At 35.0% G+C, this 19,552-nt stretch overlaps 1 protein-coding gene and 1 long non-coding RNA gene across 2 annotated transcripts in view; both read right to left on the reverse strand.

Annotated features, from left to right (window-relative positions):
- Positions 1 to 9,677, reverse strand: part of LOC143918461 (uncharacterized) — a 263,098-nt gene extending 253,421 nt beyond the window's left edge. The window contains exon 1 of the long non-coding RNA XR_013261119.1: positions 9,487 to 9,677. This is a non-coding gene — a long non-coding RNA (uncharacterized LOC143918461). The remainder of the gene's footprint in view (positions 1 to 9,486) is intronic.
- Positions 1,708 to 8,373, reverse strand: LOC143918460 (uncharacterized). The gene is made up of 2 exons (XM_077440416.1): positions 3,371 to 8,373; positions 1,708 to 3,268 (listed from the first exon to the last, which is right to left on the reverse strand). The coding sequence occupies exons 1-2, from the start codon at positions 8,228 to 8,230 to the stop codon at positions 2,969 to 2,971; spliced, it is 5,160 nt and encodes a 1,719-aa protein (XP_077296542.1). The 5' UTR covers positions 8,231 to 8,373; the 3' UTR covers positions 1,708 to 2,968.
- Positions 9,678 to 19,552: the final 9,875 nt, after the last annotated feature.

Below are 19,552 nucleotides of genomic sequence, written 5' to 3' on the forward strand. Positions count from 1 at the left end.
CCCCAATATGATACTGTATATAAATAAATTAACTTTTAGCATTAAAAAATGCGGTGTCCTCAATGTGGCAAGACCTTCAAATCGCTTGATTTATCTCTATCGCTTAAGTGGTGTCGAATTAAAGTTTGTGGATGAATTTTGCGATTTGGGGTCATGTTCTCAAAATATTTTTTATTTTAAACGGCAAATAGAAAATATTTGTTTGCGGGCCACAAAAATGCTGGGATTCTTTCTACGAGTTAGAAAACCTTTCCAGCGTGCGTTGGTGCTTAAAATTCTTTATGAATCTCTATTACGTAGCATTCTAGAATTTTTTTCCATTATAATTTATTATTTATTTATTTATTTATTTATTTATTTAATAGTTTTGGACCATTGTGGAATAACAGGAAGAATCTAAAGCGCCACAATGGCCTACAATTGAAAAATATATAAAAACAAGTAAACTGTAAATAAAGGAAAACAGGAAAAGCAGAAAACATGGTAAAAAAATAATAAAAAAAAGTAACAAAAGGAAAATAATACATCATTCAGAGAGGAAAAAAAAAATAACAGGAGTGTAAAAATCAAAAATAAAATCCATAAATCCCATTATTTGTTTACACTGAACAAAATTAAAATAGTATATAAAAATGTACAACGGAGAAAGAAAAAGTAAAATAAAATAAAACAAAATATGAATAAAAAATAAAATCACAGCGAGGCCCAAATGGAAGAGAGTAGATTAAGATTCCACTCATACATCACATTCAAATTAAGAAAGTAATGATGAGCGCAGGTTACCAGATAAATATGTTAAAATAATATCCGATAATCTACGCTCCCCAAGGTGGAAAATATCACATTCAGGGACAGCAGCAACGATTTCATTGAGAAGTCGAATAGCTCTTGGAATAGGAGCCATTCGAAAAAGAACTGTGCGAGCAGCAGGCACAACCATCAAATGATGATGTCTACCACGCACATAATTATTAGGGACATAAAGTCCCAACTGTCCCAGCAACAACGGGCATGACAACGGGCATACCTACCTATATAACTCATTCATTGAAGATTGAGAGAATCCAAAAACGGTTTATCAGATATCTTTATATGAAACGGTATGGTTATTAACCTTGGCTATATCCTAGTGCATTCCTATTAGGGGCGTTAAGCTTCAACTCATTGGAGTCTCTTCGTGTTATGTTTCTGGGAAAGCAATTTTTAAGCTATTAAATAGGTTAGTACACAATCCTCAGGTTCTTATTTATTTATTTATTTATATATATTTTAGCTATCAAGCTAATTTAAAAATACATTTTAATTATTATACTTAACTCTAAAATTTATAATTAACTTATATGTACTGTCCCTCACAGAGGTGTCTCTTCGCACCTCGCAGGAATGCATCCATGTTTTTAGCAGACCTGACGCACTCAGGGAGGGCATTATACATGAGCACACCCCTGTGAAAAACACCCCCAGCCGTCTTATTCTTTCTTACTCTACTTACAACTAGTTTGTCCTTATTTCTAGTATAAAAACTATGTTTATCTCTATTCCTTATTAAATAATCATCAAAATACTTAGGTAATAACTCATGATCTAACTTATGAACAAAAGACAATGTACTAATATTTAGACTAATTCTAATACTCATCCATCCTAATTCATCTAACATACTTCCAATACTCTTAAATCTACTCACATTCAAAATAGCTCTTGGAAAAGACTTCGATAATGGTTTGATGTAGTTTATTGAAATGTAAAATTTGCACGTGGTGGTTCAGCGGAGCGTACGGAACACAAGTTGTCCGTACGCCGTCTGCTCGAACTCTGTCGACCGTCGCGTATTTCCGCTTGGGCCGACACTAATGCCAACTCGTCAATAATGCCAATCGACAATCAGTTAATAAGACTGTTTGCCACACGTCATTACAAAAGTCGGAACATAGTCCCACATAGGAAAACTGTTGAACAATACAGTTATTCTACAGAGTTACAGCATTACTGACGAGTCGTTTACAATAAATCATAGCTCTTAAAATAATTAAATAGAGGGTGAATAATGAAACCTTTGCCTCATCCAGTGTGAGGATAAAATCAATTTATTGGTTCAGTAATATTTCAACTTATAGGTATACCTCTGGTGAATGTTGTTTCTATTTACATTAAAATTTTTGAAATCTCCTTTGAAGCTGTGAATAAGCATTACAAGATAAGTTTACTTTAAAGAAGAGAGAGTGGACTGTATATGGTTTAAAACTTAAGCATTCCTCATCTTGATGTTAACTTAGACAATACAATGTTGACACTGTTACAGTTGTCAAGACAGATCAGCTATTACCGATCAACTAAACTTGATTAGTGAGTGTAATGCTCCTAAGTTAACTTGATTTCATCAACAAGTAGCACAAACATTGCTAAATTAAAAGTAAATTGGAAAGTCATTCATTCATTCCTACAAGCAGGAAATGAAGGCGAACTATGATTATAGATGTCTCTACGTTAAACATCGAAATGTTCAGTATTATAATATTTACTTATTCTATGATTCACATAAATACTATAAACAGTAAGAGTTAACTTATGGTTTCATAACAAGAAACATAAGACCTGCGGATGACTCCCGGCAGGTTATAATTAAGTAGACATGAAATAATTTAAGATGCTCCATTAAGTGTGGCTTGGAGACTAACATTAACAAATCATGAATCTAATTTTAACTGTCAAATTTGAACAGTTTATTTTAAACTCGGATATAATCCTTCCGAGTGATGACATGAGACAAGTCTTATATTATAAAGACAAAATGATTAGATTAAATTCGGAGATATATACTGCCGAATGTTAAAATGAAAATAGCTTAAATTATACACACAACACAATTAAAGTGAATTACGGAGTACTACTATTAACATTGAATGATTTAAACTCATGATTACATCTAATAAGTAATATGAGTTGGGGGTAGTGTCTTCGGGTTAAACTAAGCTACCGAAGTTGACGGAATTGAAGCTGCTGTTTCTCCTCCCTCTTGCTGATCTTCCTTCCTGTCAAGTGGTCCTTGTGGTAGAATCGGCAATGGCGCCACTAGATGACTGGACCGACGAAACTCTCCGCTGGCAGTAAAGACGTCGACGACTCGAACTCTGCCATCTGGTCCGGGATACAATTTAGTGACTCGACCCAAGACCCATCGGGTTGGCAGCATGTGTTCCTCCTTTAACAGGACCATTTGACCCACACTCAGATTGTTGCTCGAGTCCTTCTTCCATTTGTGTCGTAACTGCAAAGAATGTAAATATTCCGCCGACCAACGTTTCCAAAATGCTGCTGTGGTCAATTGTATCTGAAGCAGATTGGCATGGACATTAGTGTTATATTTAACCTCCATTGGAAGAGCGAGTAAGGATCTGCCAATTAAGAAATGTCCAGGTGTGAGGGGTAAAAGGTCTAGTGGATCCGAAGACAAGGGACTAAGAGGACGGGAATTCATGCAAGCTTCTATTTGAGTCAATACCGTACAAAATGATTCGAAATTTAAGGTGGTGGCCTTTAACACCTTGTTTAAATGAATCTTCATGGATTTAACCGCTGCTTCCCACAGCCCTCCCATGTGAGGCGCCCTTGGCGGGTTAAACTTCCAACGAATCCCTTCGGAGGCTACATACCGTAGTAGCTTCTCCTCATGAGGACGTTCGTAAATTAATTTTACTAAATTAACGAGTTCACGACTTGCACCGACAAAATTAGTAGCATTGTCGGAATATATCGTATTGGGCCTGCCACGTCTGGCTACGAATCTTCTTAAACAATTTAAGAAATTTGAACTCGTTAAGTCTCCGACAAGTTCCAAGTGAACTGCCTTACTGGAAAAACACACAAAGACACAAACGTAACCCTTAATTATCTTAGAATTCTTATTGCAACCACTCTTCACAGGAAAAGGTCCTGCGAAATCTATCCCCACATGACTGAAAGGAAAATTCGCAGTGGTACGTTCAAGCGGGAGTAATCCCATTAATCTATTGTGTGACAGTGGTTTATTTCTGAAACAAATGACACATGAACGCACCACTCCTTTGACAGTATTATGTCCGGCCAATGGCCAATAGGTCTGCCGCAATAACGACAGTAAGGCTTGAGTACCCAAGTGAATATATTTCAAGTGCGCATCTCGGACAATCATGTGTGTAAGTTTATGCTTATTTGACAAGATAATGGGTGACGTTGATAGAGTTGTTCCCAGAGGAAGTCTACTTCCAACACAAATTAAATTCTCGTGGAATAGAGGGGACAATTTAGCTAATTTACTGCTACTGGGAATTGGATGTCCCTTGCTCAGCAAACGATATTCCAATGGAAATGATTCCATTTGCGATAACCTTATCAAATTATTTAAAGCATCTTTTAATTCTAAAGCGGACGGTTCGTTATTTTCTTTAACGTTTAATTGTTTATTCCTTAGTGGCCGACGAACATATGATAAAACTCGAAGGAGTCTTGGAAGATGAGAATATTTATCTATCCAATTATTTTCCCTCACAAGGGTAGCGTTAGTGACTACCCTTCTCTCTGGAAGATCTATTGTGATCTCAGGAGGTCTTCGAGGCCATCGTGATTCGTCTAATTTCAACCAACTAGGGCCGTCCCACCATAACGAATTATGATTTAATTCTGATGGTTGAGTCCCTCGAGAAATTAAATCTGCTGGATTGTCTGTAGAGGAGACATGGTACCACTCAATGGGTTGAGATATTGATTGGATTTCGGCCACTCGATTGGCAACGAAGGTGGTCCATTTACATGACTCTCCTCTAATCCAATGCAATGCGACGGTTGAATCCGTCCAATAATATTTTTCATTAATATGAATTGTTAATTGGTCTATTGTTGACTTCATTAACTTTGATAATAACATAGCGGAGCACAGCTCTAAACGCGGAATAGTTACAAAACTGAGCGGAGCGACTCTCGAACGAGAACACACAAGATGACATTTGGAATTTCCCAATTGATCAGTACATTTTACATAAATACAAGCACCATAAGCTTTCTCGGATGCGTCACAAAATCCGTGTGCCTGTATATTAATGGCATTATTTAGTATTATCAATCTAGGAATTTTATAAAGTTTCATGACTGTATTGGATAATTGGCAATCTTTCCATTTTTTGAAGATTGTCTGAGGAATGAATTCATCCCAACCAATGGTTTGTTGCCAGACAGATTGCATTAATATCTTATAATTAATTAACAATGGAGATAATAGTCCTAATGGGTCGAAGATCTGACTAATTACTGATAAAAAGTTTCTTTTTGTTATATTTTCAGTCTCGACTTCGGTTTGAACCTTAAATACAAAAACGTCTTCCCGCGGTTTCCAAAATAAACCTAAAGTTTTGTGTGATTCGTTAGAGAAGTTAAAATCTGAACAATCGTCAGCTTTAACATCCGTGATTATATCGGAGTTGTTCGATGTCCATTTGCTTAAGGGCATACCGGCTGATAATAATATGGTTTCCAGTTGAACCTTTAATAATTTACCAGCTTCAATAGTATTAGTTCCCGTGAGCAAATCATCAACATAAAAATCACGTTCGATCACTTTACTAGCGATGGGATATTTGTTTCTATTCTCCTCTGCTAACTGATTTAGACATCTAGTAGCTAAAAATGGGGCTGAAGCAGTTCCGAATGTTACTGTATTAAGCTTGTAATGCTTGAATTTACTCTGGGGATCTGTTCGCCAAATGATTCGTTGTACATTTTTATTTTTCTCTGCTATTTGAATCTGTCGGTACATCTGCTTAATATCCGCAGTAATCACGTATTTATGGAGTCGAAAGTTGAGTAGTAAACTTAACAAATCTGATTGGACATTAGGTCCCACCATCAAAATATTATTTAGTGAGATATTAGACGTTGTCTTTGCGGACGCATCAAAAACTACACGATATTTAGTGGTAAGGCTAGACTCCTTAACCACGACGTGATGAGGTAAATAACAATGAACCTCATGTGCCTCCGGAGGTTCACACTCTGACATATGTCCTAAATTTATGTACTCTTCTAAAACTTTATTGTATTCCATTTTTAAATTATTATTGGCTAAAAAACGTCTTTCCAAAGTTTTGTGTCTTTTCTCCGCAATGTGTAATGAACTTCCTAATACTACCGGGGAATTTTTATATGGTAAAGCTACACAAAATCTACCGTTTTTATCTCGTGATGTGTGTGCTTGGAAATGTTCCTCACATCTTTTCTCCTCAAGAGATTGATGTTTTACCATAGGAACCTGGTCGATCATCCAAAAGTTTTGAATGTGACTGTCTAATTGACTTAAGCCTATGTGGCTCTTCCCTGGAGCATTATTTACTTCGGGATATGGACCAACTATTGTCCATCCGAATTCGGTATCCTTTAAGATAGGCATACCTTTTCCTAACTGGATGGTTCCTGCTTTCATAGCATGAACGCAAATCTCGGCGCCGAGCAAGAAATCGATTGGCGTCGGTTTATTCCAAAGGGGATCTGATAACTTGATTCCCGCTGGTATTGAAATTAACTGTTGATCCAGTTTCACAGTTGGAATTTCGCCAGTAATTTCTGGTAATACCAAACACAACACTTTGGTTGAGTAATTAGTGGTTGAAGACCTTATGGTCACCTTGGTGATGTGACGAATGCTACTTTCTTGATTAGCGATACCTACAATTTTTTGAGAGATTTTCTCTAATTTGAAGTTATTCTTCTTAGCGAAAGATGTGGTAACATAGTTGACTTGTGAGCCGGAATCTAATAATGTGCGACCCTTAACGACCGTTCCATTGGACGTTATAATGTCTACTTGTACCGTCGGTAAAATTATCTCCCTTTGAGAGAAATGAGTAGAATGAGCATTAATTGACTTCCTTCCCGTATTATTGGAACTAAATGTATCGTCCTGATGCAACAAAGTGTGATGGTTTTGTTTGCACCTTAAGCAATTATAGTTAGACTTGCAATTTGTTATCTTATGCGATGAATTTAAACATTTAAAACACATGTTATTAGATTTAACGAATTCATTTCTTTCCATACTGGATTTTGCTTTGAATTTATCACATTTGCCTATGAAATGATTATTTCGACAGAATGCGCATGCGTTTACCTTACTTGATGGGTTTTTGTTCGCGACATGAGTTCTCATGATTCTTTGACGACTATGAGGGAATTCCTTCACCGTAGTTACAGATGCAGTAGATTGTAATACATTACATCTATTCTGCAAGAATGTCTCTAAACTTTCATATGGTGGCATTTCTCTGCTAACCAGCGATATTTCCCAGTCTCTTACTATATTAAAAGGTAATTTCCTTAGAACTAAACATGTTACCCATGGATCTAAAATTTCTCTCGCGTAACCCAACGATTCAATGTTTTTAATACACACTGTTACCTGATTCAATAGATTTCTCAATTCGATATGTGATTCTCTTGTGATTAATTTTAAGTCACAAAGTGAATTAATCCTAGTTTTGAGATTAAGTCTTGGTAAATTATATTGCTTGTCTAAAATACTCCAAGCTATTTCGTAATTGTCTGAGCTAATATCTAAACCTGATACAGCTGCCAAAGCGGGACCGATTAAGGATTGATGCAAATATTGCAATTTCGTGACATTCGAATATTCCGTTTTGTTTCCTATTATATTCTTAAAAGCTTGTTGAAACGATTGCCATTCAGATGGATCTCCCTGAAATGTGGGAATGGTTAACGTCGGTAACTTATCTCTAGCAAATTTAATTGTTGCTTGCTCTACCTTTAGTTTACTATCTTGAAAGGATTGGCAATCTAATGCTGCTTTAAGATTTTTAACTGTTATTGTAATTGCATCGTACTCTTCGTCTATTTTGGCCGCTTTCGGTATGTCTGTAAGGTTATCTAAATATTCGTAATGGAGTTTTCGGACATAATCGTATGCTTCTTTAATGGTTTGATACTGTCCTTCATCTAATTCGGAGGATTTATCTATTTTTCCTTTTAGTCTTTGTACCGCGCCTGAATACCTTAATTCTATTGACGTCATTATAACTTCTACTTTATTTTCCTTCGCTAATATTTCTATCGATTGAGTCTGACTTCGAGTCTGATGTATTCTAGAGCTTGACCTGTCTCTAATAGGTTCTACGTCCCTAGTTGGATTTCGACCTTTATGCGACTTGGAAGTCGAAGCTTCTATTTCCTCGTTTTCAGCACTTGACATTTGTTTCAGAAAGTTGCACTATTTCGTCTCATAAATACAGTTGTTCTCTACTATAGCTGTCAATTGAACTATTCGTAGAGATAAGGTAATAATATTCAATGATTAACCGTGAATCTTAATATTCTACTTTAACTATTATCACCAGAATCTATCCAACATATTTTGGAAGAAATTACAACCCTAAATTGTGGCTGCTTGATTTAAACCACTTTGGGGCTACAAGTCTTGTGATTTATTTTAAATCACCACTGTTTCATCACACATTATGAAACAAAGATCTACCGATGTATGAATATGCCGGTATGTACTTGATTTAATCCACTTTGGGGCTACAAGTGTAATTCCACATTTATCGTGGAAGGGGGGGGGGGGGGAGGGTGTTTCTACACACATTAAGAAACAAAGATCTACCGATATGAATATACCGGTATGTACTTGGTTTAAGCCACTTTGGGGCTACAAGTATAATTCCACATTTATTGTGGAGGGGGGAGGGGGGAGAAAGTTTCTACACACATTAAGAAACAAAGAGATCTGCCGGTATATGAATATACCGGTATGTACTTGGTTTAAGCCACTTTGGGGCTACAAGTATAATTCCACATTTATTGTGGAGGGGGGAGGGGGGAGAAAGTTTCTACACACATTAAGAAACAAAGAGATCTGCCGGTATATGAATATACCGGTATGTACTTGGTTTAAGCCACTTTGGGGCTACAAGTATAATTCCCCACGTGCTTTGCTAATTTTACACTACATCTGATTTTACACTTTTAATACGAATTTCGATGCGACCGATGAAACATTCCTTCGTAGCGCGATATTATTTTATACAATCGCGTTAATTAATTGTTATACTTTAAAACATATTTTTAAAAACTGACCTACCCACATGATTGCCTTTTGAACAGATTGCCTGAGATTGAATACATTCACTTACTTGAATATCCTTTACGATGTTTATGTGATCGTTCCGATAATTTTGGATTACCTCTGTGTCCCATGCGTCTTTGTAGGTTATGTTTTTATTTATATATTTTCTGCGTCAATCACGCGGTCATGTACCTCTGTACATCAATCAATATATTGCTGAAATAGAAGCAAACATGTTATTAGTATTGGAAAGGTATGGATAGTAACAAAGGAACGATACCGATTTCTTAATTGACATCCATTTTTTCTCGACCACGTTTTTTCCTATTGGTTTGTCCGTTTGGTGTTGTGGCCTAGGTTACTGGTGTCCGGTTCGAAGTGACCATCATGGAAAAGACTTCGATAATGGTTTGATGTAGTTTATTGAAATGTAAAATTTGCACGTGGTGGTTCAGCGGAGCGTACGGAACACAAGTTGTCCGTACGCCGTCTGCTCGAACTCTGTCGACCGTCGCGTATTTCCGCTTGGGCCGACACTAATGCCAACTCGTCAATAATGCCAATCGACAATCAGTTAATAAGACTGTTTGCCACACGTCATTACAAAAGTCGGAACAGCTCTCATAGCTTTATTCTGTATTTTTTATAAATCTTGGCCACTAAACAAATTAAGCACAGTGGCACAATAAACCACATGTGGCAAGACAATTGAATTAAACACTAAAATTTTACTTTTTTTTACTTAAAATATTTCTTAATCTACATAATACACCAACTTTTCTAGCCATTTTTTTTATTATATAGTCAGCGTGCATTTTAAAATTTAGTCTTGAATCTATGTATACACCTAAGTATTTTATATTTTCAACATTTTCAATTAACTTATCATCAATTCTAATTTCATTCAATATATTTTTATTTTTACCATTCAACCACATCATTTTTTTATTTTATTTTTAATTTATTTTCACACAACCGGTCATTCACATAATTTAATTCTATATTTAAAATCTCAGACATTACATCAACATTCTTTCCAATTATATATATCAATGTATCATCTGCAAACAAATGTATTTTACACATCTTAATTACCTTAACAATATCATTTATATATAATATAAATAATAAGGGTCCCAATTTGGACCCTTGCGGCACTCCATGAGGTGTTACAAATTCAGAGGATAACACCTTATCAATTTTTACTATTTGCCTTCTATTATTTAAGTATAATTGAAGCCACTTTAATACTATACCATTTATTCATAACTTATATAATTTTTGTAATAAAATATTCCTATCTACTGTCTCGAACGCTCGCTTAAAATCTAGAAAAACTGCTCCAACAACCATACTAGATTCATCCATCGCCTCCATCCAATCAGAAACCACCAATTGGATAGCGGTTTCTGTTGAATGTTTCACTCTAAATCCAGACTGTTCCACAACCAAACAATCATTTATACCAATGAACTCTTTCAATTGAATCATAACGATTTCCTCCAGCATCTTCTCAACAATTGGTAACATATTGATGGGTCTCATTTCACTGGCTTTATGTGTGCCAGTAACCTTTGGTACCGGTACAATAGTAGACACCTTCCATGCATCCGGGACGGATCCCACTTCTAACGATTCATTTATTAATTTCAGTAACTGAGGTCCAACCATGTCCTAAGTGTTGATTAAAATATCTAGAGTCAATCCATCCATACTAGAAACTGATTTCATGCCCTTCAATACACCATTTAATCCCCCCATTTCCACTAATTTAAACCTTTCAAACTTATTTAAACCCAAATTAATATCATCATTCACACTATTATGCCTTGTTTGTATTGAATTAACTATATCATTCACACTATTGATGTAAAACTCATTCAATCTTTCAACCATATCCTCTTTATCATTATATACTACCCCCTCGACTTCTAATTCAAAAACTTAATGAATTTAAGTTTTATGCACCTTAGTAAATTCAGGGACCACTTTCATCCAACCGAGTAAAGTTGGGTTTGATTAACATAATCAACGATATATTTTTGTGTTAGATAAATTGTTTATTTTAATAATTGTATGTGTTTTGTGATAAAAATGTTTGATACCTCGTGTTTGTAATGCTGAGCTTTTTTCACGCATAAAGTATTCAATATTTGAACTACACACACTCGTCAAAAGAACGTGAAATTTTTGCGCAGGAAATTTGCCTAATTTGCATGGGGAAAATTTAAATTAAAATTTTTCAAAAAGTCTTGTCATAAACTTTGGCGAGTGCGGATGTTAAACGGGTGAAAAACTGAAATGGGATTTTTGTTTGGCGAGAGAATCTCTCTCGTGCGCGCACGTGAAACTTTGGATTAAACAGTGTGCACGAGATTTATACATAAGTAAGGTAATCTTCCACAAAGCCATCCGTGAATTTCACGGTGCCGTGCTTCACTCTCGGTTTTAAGGGTTAAAACGCGGCTTCTTTCCGCGAGAGCTTATTTCAAATTTACGACTTTCATTAAAGTCCAAATGAAGACGAATTTTTAAACGGAAACCGTTCGCCGAACTTGTAGAACATCTCGCGTCGTTCGCTTTATGCTAATGCCACCGTAAATCCAAACCAACCTTCTGAATTAATACGTACGTATTATTTAATTCACCACAATGTATATATATTTTTAGTGAAAATTTTATTGAAAATGGTTCTATTCAGTGAAAATTTTCCTTGGCAGACTTCCGTGAAAATATTGAAGGAATCGGGTCCGAAAAAGCGTCTGAAGTAATATAAAAGTTGTGGCTCGCGTTCCACTTGGATTATACGAGTGGTCTGGAAGCGGTTTCAGGAGCGAATTCCGCGGTGGACTCTCATCCCCCACATTCGCACAATCTATTCATTCTCACGTTTAAATGGGCCGTATTTAAGAATTCCACATTCACGGAATCCGCAAACGCCTGCATCCGTACGAGCGAGGCTTTTCCACCGCACCACCAGCTGAAAAATTTCCCGGCAATATTATTTTCACGTTTGGCTGAGCTCGAACGGCTTAATATGCCCACCGCTTGACAAACTATGATCGTGTATAATCTCATCCCCTTTTGAAAAGCCCTCTTCACGTTCGAATATATTAAAAATGTCCGATTGCACTCTTTTTCTCCCGACGAGAGTGAAATTAGGTGGGGGGGGGGGGGGGTCTTTTGAATATTTTCATTTCGATTCAAATTCGTTCATTAATATTCACGACGTGCAACTTTGCGAGAAATACAACAATTCTATTATGCGTACCTATTCACATACAAATATATCCGGCGTTCACAATAATTAATCAGCGGACGTTTTTAATTTATTTGAAAGGCATTTCGACAAGAATACAAATTGGCATTATTCCCCATGGCGTCCATTATAATTATCGTATTCCCCAGTTACCCATTTGCCCACATTTCTCGCTAACTCTCCCGAATCAGAAGCGCTCAATCAAACGCTTTTCACGGAAGCGATATTAGTGGAAATTTTCATCGATGATCGAAGTTCATCACAAAGCGATTTTCTTTCTATTAAAATAATTCCCAAGATCAAAGAGACTTTGTAGAATGATATTTAAACGTTCAAGATTTTTTTTGTTTAAATAAAGTGAGGGTGAAACTTTTGCGTAATGATCTATTAATCAAATAAATAAAGCTATGTATGGAATATAACTCTGATTCATTTCACTTAGTTAATTATTTAATATATTATATTTAAATAATAAAAAATTCACTAATTGGCACACCCAAGATATGAATATATAAAGCGCTTAAAAGCCTGCCGAAAAATGTTAATATTAAATTTAACATTTACCTTTGTGTAAGTGGCCGCATTTTTGCCACACTTCAAATAAGTGATTGATGGTTTAAAAATTCATTCCGAAATTTCATATAAAATGCGTATAAAATTATGTTCGAACTCAAATGTGATCTTGAAGATTGAGATACTTATTTTGAAAGATTTAACAGTGTAATTTTAAAATATACATAAACATGTATGTAATATATAAGAATTAATTGGAATTAAGGAATAACTTAAGATTTTAACTTTGGGAAAAACAGAGATGTGGCGAACCTATAACGTATATTATATCAATAATATAGGATCTATCTTATTGATATTTTAAATGGCAATAGGCGGGTCAAGTAACTAGAAAATAGGATGAAAAAGTCTACAAATAGTACCCGAAAGAATGTTAAAGGGTGTAAAAAAGGCCACAAGAAAGATGAGTGGATGAAATTTGAAATACGTATTAGATGAAAAAGTTGAGATGTGTCTAAAATAGAGACGAATGGAATGGAATGTTGGAGAGGTTTTCATCCAGTAGTTATTGGCGAATGGCTGTAATGGTTATTTATATACTAAAATCGATTTATATAATTGCCTAGTAATATTTAGACATCCTCAATTTCAAGAGTATTGTTGTGCTATAAAAAGCAAACGGGTTTGGTGCAAACGATCGAAAAGCGCCAGACAGATTAAACCACAGATTAACTGGATGGCTGCTTTAAAAGCAATTCTCAACTTCACGAATGAAAAATTGCACATCAGATGACGAGTAACCTTTCGATGTGCACAGATGCAATTATTACAATGGTAATTATTAAAATTAAGTTGGATCTTTCTGGCGACTTTTTAATAATTAAATAAGGAAAAATTCGGGACTAAAGTATCAGAAGCACAGAACGTATACAGAGTAGGTATTTCGGGGCTTCGGGTAGATTTCGCTTAGTGTAAGTGCGAGCAGTGCGCACGCATAAGGAACACGTGTCGTTAATCTGTGGTTCAGTCTGTCTGGCGCATTTCGATCGTTAACGCCGCATCGAAAGCAAACTTATGTAATATAATAATTTTGGATGATAAAAGCAAGGGCAATATTTGATGTTAAATTACATTTCATGCTCTTTAAAAAAAACACAAGAAGTTTTGAATGTCAAAAAATTATATTGGTAGTTTTGGTTCATTGAGTTCATAATGAAAAGCTACTAATAAAAGTAAGTGCATTATTTGAATAGGATAATACTAAATCCTTTTTAATTCTATTTTTGTACGTTTGTTACGATTCTGTCTTGAAAATAAAAATAAATACTGCTGAATATTCAGTTCCGAACTCAAATCGTCTACCACTATGCGGTAGCGTCCTTACTGCATTACCGAGCACTTGCCCCTGATGAATGAATATGAATTCTTTGAATAGCAAGTTCTCTAAAACGAGATTTCATTTACAGTAAAAAACATTTAAAAGCTTCCGGATTGTCTCGCCAAAGCGAACACACAGAGAGGGAGAGAGAGAGAGAGGGCTTACGTAGTGGAAAATCCCGGTTAGCGCTTATGAAAAGTGAGGATCTCGTCTGGTTTGGCGCGGTCGCTGTTCTCTTTTATGTGGTCGCGAGGTGCCAGACAAAAGAGGACCTTCACACAGGACGATCACGAGGAAATATTCTTTGTCACAAATCCAAGGAAGCAATTATTGGTGCCGCCCCCCTCGCGAGAGATTCGCCCTGGAGCGAGAGGCTTACGCCCTGCACCGTCCCGAGACTACATACATATTCCGTTGCACCGGATTTTTTCACCATCGTGAAGAAATTAATTTCCTTCGAGACCGGTTGGAAATTGAACTGGCTAGAGAGGGGTAACTCTGTGTAAGTGCCATTGTACGTATCCATTCGTTCGGCTGCCGGGCGAGGAGGGAATCAGTGAAATTGTACGTGAATTCTGAATACCAATTAGGTGAGGGATTTCAGTTAATAAGTTTTTCCTCGTTACGCTTTTTATCCGGATCGGAACGGGGCGGGCTGCTGTGCATACCGACTGGAGTTCTTTGTAATCAGAATTAATCAGGACGATGTTCCTCTCTCTCTCTCTGGTGCGGTTGCATTTTATTTTCTTCGCGCCGCGCCGAACTATGTGACCGGATTTCGAGATTCGGCGCAAATGATGGTATTTCCGACGTTTTTCACGGGTCGACTTCATTTCGTATTCCGGACCTTTGAATGTATACGTACACCTGTGATTTTTGTGTACGGAAACGGCGACGTACTCGTGTTTTAACGAACGTGTGCAAAAAAGTTTGTGCCGTTATACGTGCTGATTTTAGCATAGATTTTATTTCGAAATTTTTAAATGAATAGATTTTCAACCATGTATATTCCTAGTAGATAACATGCTCAATTTCAAACGAAACTCTTTTTCACAAAGCTAGCATAAATTTTTAGGTAATTCAGGTGAATTGAATAGTATTATTTTTTTATGGAATCGAATCGATATATAATCGAATTGAATCTACACTCGCCTTTACAGATTGCTTCGAGTGTACTAATACAGATACAATACAATGATACAATTAATACAAGTATTTTATACAGTGCGAATTCATACAAACATCATCCACAATGACATCTATGGAGAAATTTTTGTAGAATTTTAATAGAGAAAAAAAAACCTTAAGATGATTAATGGCTTGAAGGATGCCAAGCTTACAGTAACCGTTTAAATGAAAATCAGAAAAATTGGCAAACTTTGAAAGGAAACGATCGACCTGGAGTCACAAACCAAGCTCTTTCCAACAGCTACTAGTGGGAATCGAACCTTGACCACTCTGGTCGAAAGCATAATATGCTAACCTCTAGTCCATGCTGCTGGTTATATTTTACTTATTTATAGTTGAAGTTTGGACCATTGTGGCATTACAGGAGTACCTAATGTGCCACAATGGTCGAAATATATATATATATATATATATACACATATATATATATATATATATATATATATATATATATATATATATATATATATATATATATATATATATATATATATGTATGTATATACACAGATAACGTAGAATGTATTTAGTAATTATACAAATTTGACCATAGGTGTCACTTTGAGGCAACCTGTTATGATATCTATGGTAAAAATTAAATACAAATATATATACATATATAAATAAATATAAAATATAACCATCGTTTGAATTAAATATGTCTTCTGCAGTAGATATATTGTATGTGTATTTTTAAAAGATTTTTCAAATGATATGTCTAACTATATATTTTGATTTTGTTACAGGTGAGTACTATACATATTGCATACCAACTACACATTTAAAAGGAATAAAATTGGTTCGTAAGTATATAGTTTAATTAAAAATTGTATCGAATTGTATTAACGTTTTTCCATTTTGACAATTGGACTCCTCGTTGCTTTGCGTGTGAGCTCCTTTAAATTTTCGTTTGTCCCGACACTTTTGCGTCGCGAATCCTTCGGAAAACTTGGATTTTCTTTCGGCGACAGTTCGCAGACGAGAACCTATTGAATCAAAAACATCTGCTTGTGAACCGTAGTGCTGTGAACATTTTTGGAGCTTTAGTGCACTTCAACTTTCGAGAACGGAGACTTGCCTACGATATATTTTATGTACGAACACATCTGTAGATGTAAGCAAAGTACATACATACGTATTAAAGAAAATATATATGTTCATATGTATGTTAGGAGACTTCGAAATCTCAAAATACGTCTTCCGCCGACCGTAATACGTTTTCGAGGATACGTTAACGTGGCGGAGATCAATATTATGATATATGCCTTTTCGATATTGATTATAGATATATTGGCTATCTTTAATATGTAGTAGCCTAGTGTGCGTAGTACTTACTAAAACCTCAAATTCAATATATGTATGTAATATATTCAACGTCAAAATTTACCTTACACTCGAGACTCATTTTAAAAGTAACAAATTGTAAATAATTACGTGTAATGTATACACTTTTTTTTGTTTGTGGTTTTAAAGCACGCGATAAGGGCGTTTTAAATATGGCCGCTTTTATTTTAATTTTTCTTGGAAATTTCCACGAGAAAAAAATTAAATAAAAATTAAACCCTTCTTTTAATAAGAAAGGGGTATAATTTTATGTGAATATTGTTAGAGAACGTTTAGCGCCATAACTGAGCCATTATGGCTTATGGTCGGTGCAGGTGGAGCACCAATTTGTACTCGTATTACACGGCTTCTAAAAGAAACTATTAATTTTGAAATATACGATTCTTATGTTAAGTCGCTCACATACCGTCGATTAGTGTATAAAGTCATTACAATAAATTCATCGCGAGAGACGTCAAATTACAGCCGAGGTGTAAGAGGAGGATGTCGTAAATTTTGTGTTTTGGCAGAAAATAATATAATAAAACAAAAATTACAATTTTTTTTGTACATTAAATTGAGCAAAAGTTTGTGCTTTTTGTTCTTACGTTTTTTTATTTTTCTTTTTGGAATTATATGCGAAAGTAGATTTATGGATAGAAAGGCCGGTATTAGTAGACTGTCGCAAGTTTTCAACGTTTTTCGTAATTATGTCTCTATGTGTGTGTGTTTGTGTATATATAATTTATATGCGTATTGTAAAAAATTTCCCCACAAGCCAAATATTATAATGTATATAATAAGTAAAATATTTCATAATAAACTTTGAAAAAATGTGGAACGTATTAAAAGACAGGATATTGTGCCCTCAATGTATTAAAATAATTTAATATACAGGGCGTTATGAAGCTACATAAGTGCAAAGCCTTAAATAATTGATAGCTTTTATCATTTGGAACACTTTGAGCCACACATACTTTAGTGCAAAGTCTTAATAAATTTTTTTTTAATATAATTTTTAAAAATTTATTAATAAAAACACCAAAACCTCACAGTTAATTGCTAATACAACCCAAGTTAAAAATTGTATGTTAGTCAATCTTTTTTCTAATGTTTATTCAAATCAAACGAAAACAAATGCAACCATCTGTGTCTACAGAAAAAAAATATTATTATATATATATATATATATATATATATATTTTTTTTTTTTTTTTAAATGATGATGATGATGATGATGATATATATATATATATATTATAAGTATTTTTTAATTTTTGTATTTAAAAACATAACAATTTTTTTTAAAAAGTGAAACCTTTTTAAAAACATGCCTGCTTATTGTCCTTTCTTTTAAGATATCATTCATGCAGATGTCTTGCCAATTATCAGAATTAGGGTGTAAACACCTAATTGAGGGAGCGCGCCGAACAAAGGCCGCCATTCACAAGTGACTTTAATTTTAACTTCTAGTGTCAAATAAAACAAACATTTCGTTAAAATTATTTATTGTTTATGTTCAAATGCCGATTTCTAATGAATGCTAGAGTCCTTTGCCTCACTTTCATGGTGGTAATTTTGAGTTTCATCTCTTCCTTTATGGTTTGAAAATATTTTCCATTCCAGGGGATGATTTTTGAGAATTCCATAGCATAGCTTTTTTTACAAGGTTTATATATTCTTCACTTCGACCATTAGTATGGACAAACTTCCTACTCTCTCCATTAGAGATTTCAATTGGATTCGCTGTAAAATATAATCGTAATAAAAACGTTTAAGAATCCAAAAATTCTGAAGGTGACAATTCACCTACTGCCAATATCCAGTAGCCTTGTTTGTTTGAATTTCCGCCCCCCCAACTCTTTTTTCAGATTTTAATTGCTTACGCGTCTATAACTTGATCATTTTCACACTGCATCTTATAAAATCTGCATTATAGACTATCATTATCTCTCATATATACTTTTACTTGACTAATAGTTTTCAGTATTGTTCGAACTTAGGTTCGATCACAGGAGCTGACTTCGATTGAAAAGAATTTATCTGAGTATATCTGTAGTGCTGCCGGTCACACTTGGATATTTGTGACTCCAGGTCAATCGTTTCCTATCAGAGTTTGCCATATTTTTCAATATATGCCAATTACAAATTGGCTAAAAAACTTTTTATCTACTATTGAGCCTACCACTATTTGAGCATGATTTATGTACAATTCATAAATGTCTCGTTAATTTTCGAGTTTTCAGTGTCTCTTAATTTAGCGACTTGTATAATAAATAAAAATGCTGTATTGTTTGTTGAATTGGCCAGGAAGGCGCATTGGGGTTTACCTGTAAGGCCTTCCTGGTATAAAATAAATACATCTTATAAAATTTGCATTATAGGCTCTCATTATCTCTCATATGTACATATTTTTTCTTGACTAATAGTTTTCAGTATTGAACCGCGTGTTCGATGTAAAATATATGTGGTTTATACATACGTATGCATAACCAATAAGTTTAGTCGAATTTTTTCGTAATTAAACGAATAAATTTTAGCATTCAAGTTACAAAAGGTATCCTCTATAAATAGGTAGGAGTCTGTTCCGGATAATTTGGACAGTGTTAGTGCAGGAGCATCCGGAAGATATGCGGTGGAGAGTCGGGTCCTCTACGTTAGATGCATATTTTGGGGCGTCGCGGCGCCGGCCTCGCGGTTATTAAGCGTCCGCCTGCCGAGGTATATCACTGCACCAAATCTTTATAAATGTTCCCATAAAACTATCAACCCATAAAGAGAGGGTGGG

Source organism: Arctopsyche grandis, chromosome 10 (assembly GCF_051622035.1).
Source record: "Arctopsyche grandis isolate Sample6627 chromosome 10, ASM5162203v2, whole genome shotgun sequence".
Lineage (NCBI taxonomy): Eukaryota > Metazoa > Arthropoda > Insecta > Trichoptera > Hydropsychidae > Arctopsyche > Arctopsyche grandis.

Coding starts and splice junctions, on each gene's coding strand:
- LOC143918460 (XM_077440416.1), bottom strand. CDS start 8,230: ATGTCAAGTGCTGAAAACGAGGAAATAGAAGCTTCGACTTCCAAGTCG. Junction 3,269..3,370: donor TACTCGCTCTTCCAATGGAG/GTTAAATATAAC, acceptor CATTCTTTGCAG/TTACGACACAAATGGAAGAA.